General features: G+C 64.5%; 1 protein-coding gene across 3 annotated transcripts in view; it reads right to left on the bottom strand.

The window, feature by feature from the left end:
- DPYSL4 (dihydropyrimidinase like 4) overlaps positions 1-16903 on the bottom strand; it is a 40556-nt gene that overhangs the window by 3581 nt on the left and 20072 nt on the right. For 2 of the 3 annotated variants that reach the window (XM_074383124.1, XM_074383126.1), the window contains exons 3-14: positions 12016-12104; positions 11223-11407; positions 9176-9340; positions 7278-7339; positions 7102-7182; positions 5494-5562; positions 4937-5057; positions 3525-3681; positions 3103-3244; positions 2021-2191; positions 1282-1461; positions 306-471 (exon numbers count right to left, since the gene is read on the bottom strand). In XM_074383124.1, the coding sequence (XP_074239225.1) occupies positions 306-471; positions 1282-1461; positions 2021-2191; positions 3103-3244; positions 3525-3681; positions 4937-5057; positions 5494-5562; positions 7102-7182; positions 7278-7339; positions 9176-9340; positions 11223-11407; positions 12016-12104 (1588 nt within the window). Of the gene's footprint in view, positions 1-305; positions 472-1281; positions 1462-2020; positions 2192-3102; positions 3245-3524; positions 3682-4936; positions 5058-5493; positions 5563-7101; positions 7183-7277; positions 7340-9175; positions 9341-11222; positions 11408-12015; positions 12105-15468; positions 15633-16903 lie in introns of those variants that run through there. The other variant, XM_039465370.2, reaches the window with a different exon arrangement.

The following is a 16903-nucleotide window of genomic DNA, read 5'->3' as shown; positions in this document are numbered from 1 at the left end:
CTCCCCTGAGGCTGGATCCATGCTCACCCCGGGCTCCACCTGACAGCCCCACCCCAGCACACTGTCCTCAAGTTGGGGGGCTCATCACAGCTGCCCCAGGCAGACGCTGGGCAGGAGGGGCCGCCTCAAGTGGGCTCAGCCCTCGGCCCCCATGACACCCTCAGCAGCGTCTCCTGCCCCAGTCTCCTGCTGGCTGCTTCCATGTGCCCCATAGGTGAGGGTGGGCCCTGCAGCTCCTCTGGGCACAGGCGGGGCCCTGGCACCCGAGGCCCCTCACCCCCACCGGTGCCTGAGGCCCAACTTACCAGAGAGGCTGAACCCCGACTGGTGCAGGTTCCGCACAGGAGGGACTGAGATCTTCCCTGGGCAGGACGCGCGGGCCTGGGCACTGCTCCCCGGCTTGGCAGGCACCATCACCTCATGCACGGGCCCGTCATACAGCCCACGTGGCACACCGTGGATCTCCGCCAGCTGCGGGCCAGAGACGGGCATGAAGGGCTCAGCATGGGCAGCTGGATGGCTGGGCCTGCTCTGCGCCTCTCCACTGCCAGCTTCAGGGGTTTGGGGCTCCCCTGGAGGGCTGCACAACCATGTTCACACACACCTCCCTCCTCACAGACCTCCCCGCACGTGTACAATGCCTGCCCGAGGTCCCACCGTCCTGCCTACATGTGTGTGCACATCCCTCCCTCGGTCTTACAGACACGGGTGTACGTGCTCACACCTCCCTCCCCGAGGCCCCATGTGCGCCTGTGTGCACGGACGCCACTCACCACCGTATCGCATCGCTGCACACGTGGGAAGCACCTGGCGGACCATACCAGGGCAAGCATGGCACTGCCCAGCTAAGAAACTGGAAGGCCACGGGAGGTGCCCCCACGGCTGAGCTCCTGAGAGCCCGAATGGAGGGGCGCTCATGCCCCAGTCCACACATCCGTGTGCACGTCTGTCCTCGGGGAATCCCAGAAGGACCCACTAAGGTCCCACCTGTGGCTCCCGTGAGGAGGTGGCTTTCTGCTCACTTCATATTTGCATTTGGCCACTGTGGATGACCGAGGTGGCACCCAGCTGGGGTCCCAGTGCCATGGGGGCTCCTCTGTCCCCTTCCCGGAGCAGGCCCTGCCCCACTTAGGCCCACCAGGGCTGTGGGCAAGCAGTGGCTCCACTCCCTTCCTGATGCCTCCTGGGGCTGGGCCAGGCTTACAGGAGGTGCGTCCTGGGCCCAGAACTCACCCCCGCCCACCTGCCACCTGCATGACACCCTCTCGGGGCCTGCCCTACCCTGTTTCGAGCTTTGATCCTCTTGTAGACGAAGTCTGGAAATGTCTTCCGAGGGATGAAGCGGCCTGCCCCCGGGGTGACGAGCACGTTCCCGTCCTCCAGCACCACGCGGCCCTGGCTTACGACCACTGTGGGCGCTCCCCGGCACTCCACTCCCTCGAAGATGTTGTACTCCACGTTCTGGGGAGAGAGGCACGAGGGTCCCGTGTCCCCACAGAGCCGCTGGAACACTGCGGCCGCCCAGCGTGGAGCAGGCCCGCCGTGCCTGCACTGAGCCCACGGAGCTTGTTTCCACGTCTCATGCTTCTCTCCAGGACAAAGGGGACAGGCGTGGGCAGGCAGGGACCATCACTTCTCCCTTGGTTGAGGGGTTGGAACTCCGCAGGGATGGTCCCCTCAGCCTATAGAGCTCGTTCTCAAGCCACATGCTTCTCTCGAGGACAAAGGGGACAGGCAGGGTCACTTCCTCCTTGGCTAGGCAGGTGCACACGGCACTGCTCTGCCCTGGCCTCCTCCTGGGTGCAAGGGGCCGCAGTTGTCACCGCCATGCAGCGAGGTGATGGGGACAGGGCTTGTTTCAGTGCCTGGCCCGGGACAGGCTGTGTGGACGGCCCCGCGATGGCTGAGGCCACCGCTGCTGCTGCCTGGGCCTCCGTCCTGCGAGGCCTCTCCAGGGAAAGCTGCCTCACGCTCCCAGCCCTGCAAATGCCAACCCTGCCTTCCAGCTGCCTTCCCTTACCAGATTGTGGTTCTTGGCTGTGATGATCTTGGTGGCCTTGGGGTTCCATATGACCAGGTCAGCGTCGGAGCCCACGGCCACACGCCCCTTCCTTGGGTAAAAATTGAAGATTTTGGCAGCATTTGTGCTGGTCACCGCGACAAACTCATTCTCGTCCATCTTCCCAGAGGCCTGAGGAACGAGACGGCGGCTCAGCTAAGGGGGACAGCTGGGGCTGGTGTGGGGCTCCCACAAGGACAGACGCCGGGACCCCCAAGGTTGGATGTCAGGCCACCGGGCCCCCACGAGGACTGACACCAGGACACCAGACCCCAGTGAGGACTGACACCCGGCCACCGGGCCTCCACAAGTTGGACACCAGGCCTCTGCAATGTCAGATGCTGGGTCGCTGGGACCCTGAAAAGATGGATACTGGGCCCCCTCGAGGACAGACGCTGGAGTGTCCCCCAGGCAGCAGGTCAGGACGGGGCTCCCCACGGCCCTTGCCGTGGCAGCACTCGGGGGTGAGAACGCCTGCCCGGCTGCACTGCTCAGTCAGCGAGTCCGTTTCAGTGACGCTGGCTGGCGGGCCCCTTCCTGGACAAAGCCTACTTTCTGTGTTCACTTTGTGGGTAGAGCTTCCAGGAAGGCTCCAGGAGGGTGAATCGTCAGTGACATCACCTGTGTCCCCAGAAGGACGTGACTCTCCTTGGGGAGCCCTGGAGGCTGAGGAGGCAAGAGTGGCTGAGGGAAAGAGCTGTCGCCAGGGGAGGGGCTGAGGACAGGGCAGTGTGCCATGGGTCCTGAGGGCATCACAGGGAGACCAGCGACGTCACCGCGTGGGGCCCCTTGCAAGCACAGTGTCCGGGCAACTCGAGTCTGCCGGGGTGGTCCCAGCTGCCCCGCTACTGTTGGAGTCTCTTCTGGAGGGGCCGGAACTACGTGTCCGAGGTGCCCTTAGTGGGGATACGCCACCCCGAGGCCCACGTGCTCTGACCTCTTTCACGAGCAGGCACCGGTTAGGTGGGCTCCCTCCTAACACGCCGTCACAATCCTGCCGCACCCCTTCCCCGGACGGCGTGTCCCGGCAGGTCTGTGCTCACCACACACTTCTCCCAGACCACGGACATGCGCTCCTCAATGCCGTTGGTGCCCTCGGGAATCAGCGTGAAGTTGTCCTTGCCCACGGCCTTCTGGGCAGTGGTGAAGGTGCAGTGGGCGCTGCCTGTCACCTGGAGGTCCCCGCTGGAAACAAGCCAGGGTCAGAGGAGGGGTCCTGGCCTTCCTGAGCCGCCAGAGGCCAGGTCAGCTCCAGCCGCAGCGGCTGGAGGTCATCCCGGAGGCCTGGTTCCTGCCAGGGGCCCAGGTGGAGCCACAGGGCTCGGACTTTGCCCACCTTCCACTGTCTGGGCTGCCCCAAGGGAGCCGTGGGAGAGGCCTGGGGTGTCGGGGCCACCAGTGGGCCACGCCTTGGCAGGGTTTGCAGCCCGCGGCTGACCTGGGACCAACTGGAGCGGCTGCTTACCTGGACAGCAGGCAGGTGAGGTGGTCCGCCGTGGTGGGGTCTGGGTTGATGGGGGGCGACGTGACAAAGGCTGCGGCCTTGGCCCAATTCTTGCTCCAGTAGTGCGAGCCGTCAGTGCCCAGGCTGGCGGTGATGGGCTCTCCAAACACGACCACCCCTGCAGCACAAGGTCTGTTATAGATGCCCCGCTGGCCACCTGCACCCCACAGGGCCCCACGTGCTGCTGCTGTGGACACCCCTGACTGCCCCTGACTTTCTTGGCCTGGAACAGCTTGTCCCCAGTCTAGCATCCCTGGCCCTGGGCAGGAGGCGGGGCAGGGGCCTGGGTTTCGGGAAGATGTGGTTGCCCCTGGGGTCCTTCCAGGAAAGAGTCTGGCCTGCCAACACCAGGTCCTCTCTCCGCTCACACGCCAACCCAGGACCCTGGGCATTCCAGCAGGGCCACCGTGAGGCACAGTGAACTGCATGGCAGCTGGCTGGCCCTGGGTCCCCTGGCCATGGCCTCACCATGGCTCCAGCTCAGAGCTGAGGTAGCTCCCACCAGTGGGTGAGGGAGAAATGCTCCCAGGTGGGATGGGGCACCCCTGAGAAGAGCCTGGCCTGCTGCCCTCAGGCTGCTTGGTGTCCTGAGGGAGGCCCAGGCTCTGCCCCCGCAGACCCCATACACCTGCATGCCTCAGTCTTCTCCCATGTAACTGGGTGGGTTTCTGTTTCAACCCTCAATTCAGGAGACACAAGTGCACCCACCCCCTGCCCCTCGCTGGCCCGCCAGGGACCTGCACAGCCTCAGGCAGGCCCAGAAAACCAGAAACCGGGTCTCTCAGGATTCAGCAGGGACAGCAGGTGGCAGAGGAGACCAGACCCAGGGGCCTTCTTGAGGATGCCCCTCATTTCCCCGTCACCTGGGTTCTGCACCCGGATGCTGGGCCTGCTCCAGCCCCAGTGATTGCTGGGGCTCCCTGGACCCTCTGAGCTCAGCAGCCTCTATCTGGGAGACCCCAGTCAAGCCCCTGCCAATCACCACAGCTGTGTGCAGCCCCCTCCCACGCCTAGGCCTGAGGCTGTCTGCAGTGCCGGGCTCCAGCTGGCTGGCATTCTGTGGGCAAGGAGCACCCCAGCTCTAGACACAGCAAATACCAGTGTGGGGTGGGGGCCACCTTGGTGGAACTGGAATTCTCTTAGGCGCAGATACTCGGCACCATTCCCCCCAAGCCCACCCCTCTGGAGACAGGACGAGCAGCTGCACGCTTTGCCTCAGGGCCCCTGGTGAGCAGCGGCTGCTGCAACCAGGCTGGAGACTCATGTCCAGCCCCACCGAGATGCAGGGACTTGGGGTGCCTGCGTCTCCCCAGGGCTGCACCCAGGAGGCTGAGCCCATGGCCCCGGCATCAGGGGCGGGGCTGGGCACTCACCTCTGCGCTTGGCCTGGGCGATGGCATCGGCCGCCCCCTTGCTCATCACCTTGGTGACATACAGTGGGCAGTTGGCCTGCTTGGCGATGGTGACTGCTCGGTACACAGCCTCGGCCTCCACCTGGGGATGGGGGGGGGGGATCAGGCCAGGCGAGGGCCCTGGGACTCCAGACCAGTGTGGGCAGTGGCGGTGCCCAGGGGTCACCTGTGGGATCCCAGGTTCAGGCAGCCTAGGACGGGTGCCCCCGCCCAGAGCCCAGGGTCCGGGACGGGTGCCCACGCCTAGAGCCCGGGGTCTGGGACGGGTGCCCCAGCCTAGAGCCCAGGGTCCAGGACGGGTGCCCCAGCCTAGAGCTTGGGGTCCAGGCTGCCCGCACCACCTTCTGGGCCCAGGGTCCAGGCTGTAAGGTAGCAGGGGGATGGGGAACAAGTGCCTGGCAGGGGAAGGATTCATGCCTCCAGATGAGGACAGGGTGCGCACAGCCCAGGGCCAAGGTCAGCAGGGGCCCAGCAGCAGTGGTCTGGGTGGGGTGCGCGGTGGTGCCCTGGAAGCTTACCTCCTCGGGGTGGCTGAGCACGTGGCCCTCGGGCCCGGTGATGCCGAGCTCCAGCCACCGCTTCTGTTCCTAAAGAAACCACAGGAGCCTCACTTCAGCCTCGAGGGGAGCCTGGGTCCAGGATGCTAAGCCCATGGCCGGGAGGCCCCGTTCCCCAAGCAGTCCTGGCCCCCAGGTCTCCCAGCGTTTCGCAGCCACAGAAAACTCTGAATAGAGGGTGGAGGGGGCTTGGAGAGGCGAGAGTCCTGCTCCCCAAGTCACAGAGGGGGGGACGGCTCGGAGAGCGGAAGGGGCTTGCCCAAGGCTCCTGGCTGACGGCCCCAAGACTCCACCCCAACACCACACCCGTCACGTTGCCTCCCCCAGCGGGGGCACGTGTGGGGGTGCGTGCAGGGTGAGAGGGCTCTGCAGGTCAGGAGTGGGGACTGCTCTGCCCTTCCTTGGAGATGTGCACCATGGTGCCCGCTGGTGTCGGGAAGACACGGTGCTGGCCAGGAGAAGCAGCTCCGGTTCTGAGGCTCCCACACGTGGGGTCTCCCTCCGCTGCGTGTGCAGCATCCCCCGGACCCAGCACCACCTCCTGACAGTGCCGCTAGGGCCCAGGCTTGGGCCACAGAGGTGTCTGTGACGCTCTGATGCCCTTGCAGCTGGAAGGGTGGAGGAGGACGCTGGGGACCCCCCACGTGCCCCTGCTGGAGTGCCAGCACCTTCCCGAGGAGCTCAGGAGGCAGGCAGAGCCTGTCCCGTCCCAGGAAGTCTCCCTGTGGGCTTGCAGTGTCAGGGAGGTGTGTCCTGTGTGGGGGCCCCCACTGAGGTCCCATGGGGACGATGTGGCCCACTCTGAACTCCACCTGCACCTGTGGGTGCCGGAGCCTGAGGGGAGGAAACAAGGTGCTGAGCCCAGGGGCTTGGAGGCCGCGTGGCCCCATAACCCCGATGGTCTGGGGGGTACATGCCCCATGCAGCCTCAGGTCCGCCCTAGCCCAGTGGCATGTGTCTGAAGGATGTGGCCCTGTCAACGTGGGTGCCCTTGGCTGGAAGGGAGGTGGCAACCCAACCCCCAGAGAGGACCCCGCTCCACAGGAGGGGCCTCCATCCATGGGGCTGACACGGGGGTCGATGGACCCCCAGCGACTTTGGTTTTGAGGTATTTTTAATAAGTGTGGATCTAGGAGAAGCTGTTTTATGGCCTCAGAGGCCCCCCAAGCCTAACTCACAGGTTGACCTTTGACGCTGGGTAAGCTATGACCCTCTCTCAAGTTCTTGTGGAAATCTGTGCTGATGTCTGTGTATCATGAAAGTCACCCTCTGATCCCGCCCCACGGCAGCCCCCCTGCCCCACAGCACCCTGACAGGACAGCCCCCCGCCCACAGGAAACCCCACGCCACGGCAGCCCCTGCCCCATGGCAGCCTGACAGGATGGCAGCCCCACCCTATGGCAAACCCCCAACCCACAGCAGCTTGGGACGCCACGGCACACCCCCGCCCCACAGCAGCCCCCACCCGATAGCAGCCCCCACCTCACAGCACCTCCAGCCCCACGGCAGCCCGACATGATGGCAGCCCTCCCACCCCATGGCAGCCCCCGCCCCGCCGCCGCACGGCACCTCCTCCACGATGTCGCCGTTCTCAGCGTGAACCTGGGCCAAGGCTCCCAGGTCCCGGATGATGCTGAAGATCTCGTACATCTGGGGAGAGAAGTGGTGGGTTCTGGGGGGGACTGCGCCTGCGCCAGCAGCAGCCGGGGACTCACCTGCCCGCTCCCCCTCACGCCTGCCCTCACCTGGCTGTCAGAGCACTGGCACCGGTCCTTGTACGCCATGAAGACCAGGAAGGAGTTCACGCCTGGAGAAGAGGTGGGGGTGGGGGGGGCATCAGAGAGCTCGGCCGTCACCTGCCACACAACCCGAGGAGCCTCTGCTGCTCCCCGCCCTCCAGAGGGCCGGGGTCGTAGGCCCCTCTCCTGAGGTGCTTCCCTAGCTGGCTCGCCTGCCCTGTGAGCAGATCCCCGCTTCCACGCACACACCAGCACGCTGGGAAGTGAGGCGGGGGCGGCCACATCCGGGTTCTCCTTGCCTGCTCCTGTGCCCCGGGTTAGGAACTGATGGTCCGCCCAGCGACAAACACAGGTGAGAACCCCTCACGCCCGTCCAGCAGACCCCCTTACTGGAAGAGCGTCTGAGCCTGGGCTCTCAGCCTGAGCTCTGCTGGCTCCTTCCTCGAAGTGCGGCTTCAGGCCTTGCTGTGCTGGTGACCTCCGTTCTGGCCATCGGCACAGCCGGCACCTGCCTGCGGGGCCCCGGAGCCGCACCTGCCATGCCTGGCTCACAGTGCAGGCTTCTGGGACAGCCCAGACCTCAGGGCTGGGCCCTTAGACGAGCAGAAGGACCGGGGGCTGCCTCTGACATTGGGGCCAATCAGGAGGAGGGCTGAGCTCTGCTGTTTCCTGGGCAGCCAGAGTCCACCACTTCCCCCAGTACTTCCTGGGGGACCTGCCTTGGCCTGGAGGCAGGGTCCCAACCTCCCATCACTCAAACCCATCCAGCCTGTGGATCCCCTTCTCGCTGGGTGGGAAGTGCTAGTATGTCAAGCTAAGGCACACTGGGGAAACTGAGTCACCTTGTGCGGCACAAGCCATCCCTCCAGGTAGCAACATGCATGTGACCTGGCATTGGGGCCTGCCTCCAAGTGTCTGATGAAGGTGATGGTTGGGATGGGCGCTGTCCCGCAACACCAGCCAGTGGGCACAGGACTTACGACCTTTGCATGGCTCTGGGGGAGCAGAGCCCCCACCGGCACTGCCCCAGCAGGGTGAGGGGAGGTACAGGCCCTGCTTTCACCTCTGCTCTGAGACACCAAGCCACAGGCCACCCGAGTCCACGCACGGGGACAGAGCAGCCGCCTAGAGCAAGGCCCAGGGACCGAGGCTGACAGGCTCCACCAGCCCCGGGCAGGGAAGTGAGAGGTCCTGACACCAAGGGGCACCTGGGTGATGACCGTCACCCTTTGGGGAATGGGAACACAGGAATGGCCTTGAAAAAATGCCCGTCTCCTTCAGGTCTGCAGGGGGCGGGCAGCAGGCATCCCTGGGAGTGCCAGATGTCTACGGCCTCCTGGGCCTGCTTGGACCCCATCCCACCCCCGCTCCAGGCTGGAAGCTGTGGGCCAGACTCAGATGAGGAGGCAGAGAACCCCTCACGCCCGCCCAGCAGACCCCCATGCTAGATGAGCCTGAGCTCTCAGCCTGAACTCCGCTCGTCAAACCCACTGTGAAACTCTGATGTGGTTTCAGCTTCACGGGATTTTTTGTGGGGAAACCGTTAAAATTGTTTATTGGCTGGTCTGTTTCAGCAAAGGTGACAACACAGATCCAGGTTGAAAAGGGTCTCCCTCTGGAAGGATCCCCAAACTCTGCCTCCGAGGCAGCCTCCTTTCTCAGAAATGAGGGGCCTGCTGTGTCCTTTCCCGGGGGGATGATTCCAGGATACGTCCCTTGACTAGGGAAGGTTGGGCCTTCACGTGACTTTTCTCCAATTTCCACTCAAATCTAACACCGGCCCCCAGGGCAGATCAGCGCCATTGGGACAAAGGGTCAGGGCAGGGGCCCTCCGCCCAGAGTGCAGGTGGGCGGCGTCCCTCGCAGGGAGCCAGGCTCCGGGCCCGCCCTCCAGGCGCACTCACCTTTCTCCTTGACCAGGGCCTCCAGCTCCTCCTTGATGCTGTCGTGCCAGCGGGGGATGTCCACGTGCAGGGAGTAGTCGCAGCAGGCCGCGCCGTCCGCCCGCTCCCGCCACTGCTCGTAGGCTGCCAGCAGGCTCACGCCCGGGTCGGGGAAGACGTGGTCCACTGTGAAGGCAGCGTGGTCAGCAGCTTCCCCCACCGGCCCCACCTCCCTGCTTTGCCTCCTCCACGGGAGATTCTGTTTCATGTCCCCAAGAGACCAGAGGACCGTTTGAGGAAGACGCAGCAGAAGCCACCAGCCCGAGAAGCTGACGCTGCCGCGAACCTGCTCTGTCACTTTGTTCAAAGAGGAACCTTCTGAGTCCCCTAGTCACCCTCTGAGCCCAGACGGGGAGGGGAGAGAGGAAGAGCCCCGTCCCAAACCACCCCACCCCCACGTCACACTTGGAGGAGCCGATGAGGGGACAGTCAGGGCTTTGCCAGCATCCAGCTCCCATCTCAGCCTTCGTGGGGCACCCTCAGGGCCAGAGTGCTGTCCAAGGTGCTGGCCCCACCTCTCGGTGCCTTCCTAGGACAGTGGGAGCTGGGTTGGTTTCCCGAGTGCCCCGCCGACTCCACAAGCCTTCAACGGTGCCATCCTGCCCCCTGCACTCAGCCATCATGCTGCTGTCCCGAGAGCCACACCTCAAAGCCCAGATGCTGCTCACTGGCCTCTCCTGGTGCAGCTGGGAGAAAGCTCTGAGCCAGGTGGTCTGACAGGAGGGTGCGCCCACTGGGCATGCCTTCCTCCAGCACGGCCCTCCCTTAGGGTGAAGTGGGCACCCACACCCCTGCAGCCACCCACAGTGCCAGCCTGGGCCTGCAGGCAGAGGAAGACAGAGGCCAGCCTTGTATCTGTGGTGTCTCTGTCTTCGCAGGGACCCACAGCTGGCCGGGTGCCTTGGCACTGGCACGAGGCAGGTGACCTCGACTGTGCAGGCATTCTGGCCCGCTCTGGTCACCCCGCAGAGGGTGTGAGCAGCAGCCAGCCTCCTCAGACTGCAAGGTGGGTCGCTGCTGGTCCTTTCTCCTTTTGTGGCTGAGTAAACTAAACCAAGCTGTGATTTTGGCAATGGCTAAATGTCCCTGTGAGGTGTCCCAGACTCAGAGCTGCCCTCCCTGGTGTGCCAGGCTCACAAAACAACTTACATGCGTTAACTCACACGTGCCTCACAAGCCCATGAGGGCAGCGTTCTGTTTCACAGATCAACAAAGTGTGACTTACACAAGTCAGCTGAGGTACTTGGAGTCACACAGCTAGAAAGCAACAGACTCCTCAACCACAGCAGACATGTCTACGCCAGCGGACACAGCGGAGTGAATGGCACACCCAAGGCCACAGGCCCTCGTCCTGGAGCTCCCCACGTGCTTGTGGTGGGCAGGCGGACTCCCCTCACTCGCCTGTTAAACTGGGCTCATCTGCTGAGCTCAGAGGGTTTGAGGAGAGCACGTGAGCTGATGGGTGTCAGGATGGAGCCCGTGCTGGGCACGCAGCCAGCACTACAGAAATAGCAACTCTGGTTATTTTTTGATGGGATAATAATGAGCTTTGCTTTTATCTTCGTCTAAAAATACAGCCTCCATCCTTAACTCTTCTTGACATGAGCAAGAACCTTCCACCTATCAAGCTTCCAAGGCATGTGGCTCAAGGTCAGGCATGTATCTGGCATTTCAGGAAGCACAACCCCTCCCCTTGTCCAGGGCATTTGAGTTTTCCAGACCCCAGTTCTGGGCCAGCTACCAGTGCCTGGGAGAGAACAAGTGGACACACATCAGCCCACTGATTCCCACTCCTGGAAAGCATAGGCGCATTCCAGAGCTGGCCATGTCAACACCCAGAGTGAGACAGAGGGATAAGAAAGGGACTCCAGGGTCTCAGACAGAAGCAATAAAGGCAGACAGCTGAGAAAGGTGCCTTGAGGTGACACCCTCCTCTCTCCCACCCCTGGCCAGAGGGAGGGAGGGCAGCAGCTGGCTGCCCCTGCAGACAAGGGGCCCAGGCACTCACAGATCATGGTGGTCCCCCCTGCTAGTGCTGCCTTGGTGCCCTGACAGAAGTCGTCAGCCGGGGTCATGCCCAGGACGGGCATCTGCAGCCTTGTGTGGACGTCAACTCCACCGGGAAGGACCATCAGGCCATGGGCATCAATGGTCTTGATGCCCCCAGGGACGATGAGGTTTTCTCCGATTTGCCTGAAAGCAGCAGAGGTTTTGCGGTCACAGTGAGCCCAGGTCAGAGCCCACATGGGCTCCCAGCAACGCTCAAGTGTTCGCGTGAGCTCCAGACCCAAAGGAAAAGGCCAGCACAGCTGGCCACTCACTGGACCGGCTCCTTGGGAGTGCCAGAGAGCAAAGCATCCCTCAGCGCAGCTCAGGACGGTCACTGCGGGGCCCAGCCTTGTGCAGACGCCATGCCCTGTGGTTCTCCACTAAGGTCCCTGGTTGCTACCTTTTTGACTAGAGGAGGGAGTGGCTTGAGAGACCGAAGCAGGCACGCTAACAGGTGTAGGCGTGAATATTTGGGACGTGCCTGCTGTAAGCCAGCCACGGTACTAAGTGCTGTGATGAACAAAGGAACGCGGGAGCCAGCATCCTGCTTTCATCCTGCGGCGACCGGACACCTCTCTGCCCTCCCTGAAGGCCTGGGCTCTGACAGAGGCCACCTGGTTATTGTTTCCAAGGATGGGTTTGGAAAAGAAGAAACCTCTCTCATGGACTTTCCCCAAAAGTAAACTGCCTGGATACCACGTGACCAGTGTGGACACACACAAACTGGGAGCGTATTTTCAGCAGAAACTTACTTTATCACGCCGTCTTCCACGTGCACATCAGCATAAAAGGACTGGTCGTCATTCACGATCCTCCCTCCTCTGATCAGAAGGCGGTCACTCTATTGGGAATGACAAGTGGGTAATTTTTCTCCAAACTGAGTTATTCAGCAACACCCCGGTACACCTTCTTCCTCTGGAATTAGGGTGGAAACATCCAGGCAAAGTTTCTAGACGTAAAAACGAGCACACAAGCCCGCAGGGGTTTACCATTCCCCCAGAAGTGGCACCAGGTGCTCAAAAACGGCTGCCCCTGGAAGCGCCACGCACACCCCACAGCTGCTGCTCAGGCCTCACTGAGGGCACAGGGAAGAGCAGGCAGAGGGCAAAGCCCATGTTGGTGAAAGTGTGGCAGGGCCACAGGTCATATTTACGTCTTCTAATTTACCATTGGATTAAGGGGCCCCAGTCTGGGGAGGAGGTGAACGACGTCTCATGCCCTCCTGTGCAGCCTCCGGGGTCCTGCTCTCCTCCACCCCGTCTTCCACCCACACGGAGGCAGGTGGGAGCTGACTGAGCTGGACTTTCGTTCCACCCAAACCCTGCAGCCTGGTGATGCTGCCAGGAGGTGGAGGCAGAGCACGCCCCTACGGGCATGGTCCGCACCCCAGGAGGCTGCCTCCCACTGAGTGGAGACCACCGGCAGCAAAAACACACATGCACAGATGGTCACAGACAGTGATAAACGCGCAGAGCACGGCGAGGGTGCTGTGGCAGGGCCATGAGAGGGGCGAGGCTCCACATGGGGAGAAGGGGCAAGGAGGCCAGGGCCAGCGCTCCAGCCAGGAAGCAGCTGTGCAAAGGCCCCGGGGCAGGACAGGGCTTGAGATGCCATCAGCAGACCTGGGAGGAGGCCGAGGGCTGGCACCTTCTGGTGGGGTGGTGGGGCCAGAGGCAGGGGCAGGATATGTAGGCCTGGGGACTCCATGGCTGCCCCTGACTGGGGGCCTTAAGCAGGTTTCAGTCCTGATTTGATTGATGTTTTAAAGAGATCACCTTGGCTGCTGCGTTAGAAAGCAAGGCTGATATGTAACAATGGAAGTCGGATCACCGATGCGGTGATGGCTGAGGTTAGCCAAGCGAGAGGAAGGGCTCTGGGACAGGATTATATGAGGGATGGGAGGAGAGTGGCTTCCAGAGAGGCTGGGAGTCAGGACCTGCAGACCGAGAGGCCATGGGGGTGACGGGGAAGAAGAGACTGGGGGTCCTCTGGTTCCGGGGTGGCTTGGATGCACTCCCAGTGGGTGCACAGAGCGTCAGGCTCTCCAGGCCGGCTCTTTGTGGGTCAGCCCTGGCAGCACAGAGCTGTGGCATTAGACAGGGATTGACTCCAGTGCTTGGCAGCCATAAATCCACTTCTAAGAATCCTACCAGATGGCTGGGAAGCAGAAGATTAGGTGGAAGATGGGGTGTCACTGATGGAACTCAGCACTGACTGTCAGAGGCGAAGATGAGACCTCAGTGGAGAATGGGGAAAAGAAACACAACAAAGCAGCGGAAGGAGCTGGAGAAAGGCGCGGGTCCGGGCTGGACTCTGCGTACACTTCCCTCCTCTGCTCTGCCCGGGCCTCGACACACCCCGTGACTGACCAGGCAGGGTGTGCGTTTCACAGGGAGGTCCGGCCACCTGCCCTGGCTTCCAGGGCCCCAGACCGGGGCCGCAGCCCTCACACACCGTCAGTCTGAAGTCAAGAGCATTAGACGGAAATGTCCAGTTCGTTGAGCTCTCGGAATGAGAAGGAGTTCATTATCCAGGAACCCATTATGGGACTCACTGTTGACATCCAACTGTGGGGCTGCATTTCAGGACCCCAGTGAGTTATAAACCACTTACCCCATAGTCTACCAACCCTCTACCCATCTTCATACAGCCTTAGACTAAAAATGGTTTATATGCATTGAAGAAAAATAAAGAGTGTGAAGTTCGCACTGCGGCATCCGCAGATAAAGTTCTGTTGTAACAGAGTGATGCCCACGGACTTCTGGAGTGCCCAGGACTACTTTCCTGGCAGGACCAAGCAGCCACGACATGAACAGCGTGGTCCACAAAGCTGAGAACGTTTACTCTGGGCCGGTTGTGGAAGAAGTTTTAGACCCTTGGTCTACAGAGCTGTCCGTTCTGGCGGCTGCGCTCTCCCCCTCCTGCCCAGTCCCAGCTGAGCACCAGGCCCAGTGCTGACCGGGCACCACCGCGTATCTGCACAGCCTCTGTGGCCGCACCAGGCCCTGGCTGCCTCCCGGGGCTGTTCCGGCTCTTCACTTCCCAACCCTACCAGGGAACCCATGCATTTTCAAGGAAGCCCTAGAAAACCCAGCTGGGCAGAGGGAGGCTTGAGGAGACCTGTGTTCTCAGCTCTCTGCTCACAGGCACCCCAAGTTTTCAGGCACCCACACTCAGAGAAGGAGACGCAGCTAGGTGTGGGGCCATGTTCTTCTTACTGTGCGCATCCAGATGAGGGTGAAAGTTCCGGGGAATCGGCCGCCCCTCCCTACTGACATAGTTGCCTGACCCACCCTGGAAAGGGGTCCTCCTGCCACCCCCAAACTCAACCCCCACGTGCTAGCAGGCTAGTGGGACCTCCTGCATCAAGACCAGACCCAGCCCGGCTGCCCCCTCTGGAGGCGGCAGCTCCTTCCTCCCTCCGCGTCTCAGGAAGTGGAGCCCACAGCCCACGGCTCGGGCTGATGCCTGAGATCAGACTTCACCGCCCTTCTGCAGAGTCCAGAGTCGGGTCTGGGACCCCGCGGACTCCCCCGCCCAGGCCCCGCCGGCTCCCGCCCCCTGTCCCGCCGTCCGAGTGGGAGGCTTTGTTCCCGGCAGAGCCGGACCTCCGCGCCGGTGCGTGCGAGTGTGGGGAGGGGTCTCCGCCCTCGAAGGCTGGGGGCGGCCGGGGCGCCGGGCCAGTGGCCCGTGGGCGCTCGCTCTCCTTGGAGTCTCTGAACCCTGGGTTAGGGGCCGCCAGGGACTCCGGCCCGAGCGGCTGGGGCCAAATCGCTTTGTCTCGGACAAAGGGCTCCCGACGCGGCGCCAGTGCGTCCAAGGGGCGGGCAGCCAAGGCTGCGCCGGGAACGGCGTCTCCAGACCAGCCCCCCAACAAAGGGCCGCGTCCGCCCGCCCGACCGCCGCAGAAAGAAGCCTCTGCGCCCCGAGGCACAGGCCGCCCGGCCCCGGGTCCTCCGCGGGCGCAGCCGAGGCTCCCGGAAGCCGGCAGGGCCGGGCCAGTGCGCCCCGCTCCGTCAGGGGGTCTGGCGCGGCGCTGGCGGGGACTCTCCGACCCCGGGCCGCGAAGGGGCCGGGCAGGGGCCGGGCGCGCAGGCATGGCCGCCCCGCTCCGTGCTCAGGGCGGGGTGGGGGGGTCCGCCCCGCGTCCAGGCTCCGATCGGGGCGGCGGGTAGGGGGCGCCGGGAGACGCGGGCCAGGCTCACCGTGATCCGGGGGATGCTCTTCTTGCCCTGGAAGGACATCCTGCTAGTGGGGGTCCCCGGCAGGGGCGGCACGAGCGGGGGCGGGCGGAGGAAGCGTGAGACGCGACGCGTGCGTGGGGGCGGCGGGAGATCGACTGCGAGCGCGCGGGGCGGCACGGCTCCGTTCCGGCCCCGCCCCCGCCCCCGCCCCCGCCTCCGCCTCCGCCCCCGCCTCCGCCTCCGCCTCCGCCTCCGCCCGGCCCCCTGCCTGGCCCCGGCCCCGGCCCCGCCCCGCGCCCCGCCCCGGCCCCTCCGGCCCCGCCCCCAGGGGGGCCCCCCGCCCCTTGGCCACACCTTCGCTTTAAAGCCCCGCCCAGCCCCCCCCAACGCCCCCAACTCCCGGCCCAGATCAGTAAGGAAGGGGCGGCCGCAAGGCCTGATCTCTGCACCCCCGGCCCCTGCGCGGACCAGCGGACGAGCGCTGTGTGGGGAGGGGGACAGGATTTCAATCCGTCCAGGCCGCTGTGCACGGAGTTTGCACCCCGGGGACGGGAGGGACAGCCCGGCAGCGTCCCGCCAGCCCCGCTGCGCCCCGGCCCTCCCTGCCACGCGCAGCCCCGGCCCGGCATTCCAAGCCAGTGAGGACCCCAGGCCGCGGCGCTCTGGGAGGCGCACCCGGCCCGGAAGGCGTCTCGGCCGAAGCCGGCCCCTTCGCGGATGGCCCGCGCCAGACCCCGAGCGCCAGGTGCAACCCTGAGCGGCTGTTCCACGCCGGCCGCGCGAAACGGAGGGCAGGAGGGGGAGCGCGAGTCAGAGACATGGCGACAGCGAGACAGCGAGAGGCGCTCGCGCTCCCCAGGGACCGGGACCCGGTGGCGGGACCCGGGGAGAGGGTAGCGTCGCGGGACCCAGAAGGCTCAGGACCTTCGGGGACAGGGAGGCCCCGCGGAGGGAAGCAGGTGAGCCCCACGCCCGGCGTCCTTCTGGCGCGAGTGTCTCGGGGAGTCCGGGCCCCCGTCCCGCGGCCGCTATCTGCTGGGGACCCCGGGCCTGGGCCACACCGGGCGGCCCTCGGGGACTGGCCGCGGCCGTCGGGGGTCTCCGCAGTCGCCGCGCGCCCCGCAGACCGGCCGCCGCCCAGCGCGTCCAGCGGCAGCACCTCGCTCTCGAAGGCGTCCCCCACGCGGCGGAACACGCAGCCGAGCTTGGGCCGGGCCATCCCCGCGGTCACGACGGGAGCGGGCGTCGGGCTCCGGTCTCCAAGCCGCTCGGCGGGGTCTGCGCGGCAGGTGCACTGGGCGGGCGGACCCGGCGCGGAGCTGGCGCTGTCCACGCCGCGGGTGCTGAACGCCCGGCCCGGCCTCCCGGCGCTCGCTCAGTCCCTGCCACGCGCGGCTGCCCACCCTCAGGACGCGCTAGGCGGTGGGAGGCCGGGCCAGGAGCGCGCCCTGGGGAA

Source organism: Saimiri boliviensis, chromosome 12, assembly GCF_048565385.1.
Source record: "Saimiri boliviensis isolate mSaiBol1 chromosome 12, mSaiBol1.pri, whole genome shotgun sequence".
Taxonomy (NCBI): Eukaryota; Metazoa; Chordata; class Mammalia; order Primates; family Cebidae; genus Saimiri; species Saimiri boliviensis.
The sequence above is the reverse complement of the archived record's forward strand: the minus strand, read 5'-3'. Positions and strand labels throughout refer to the sequence as shown.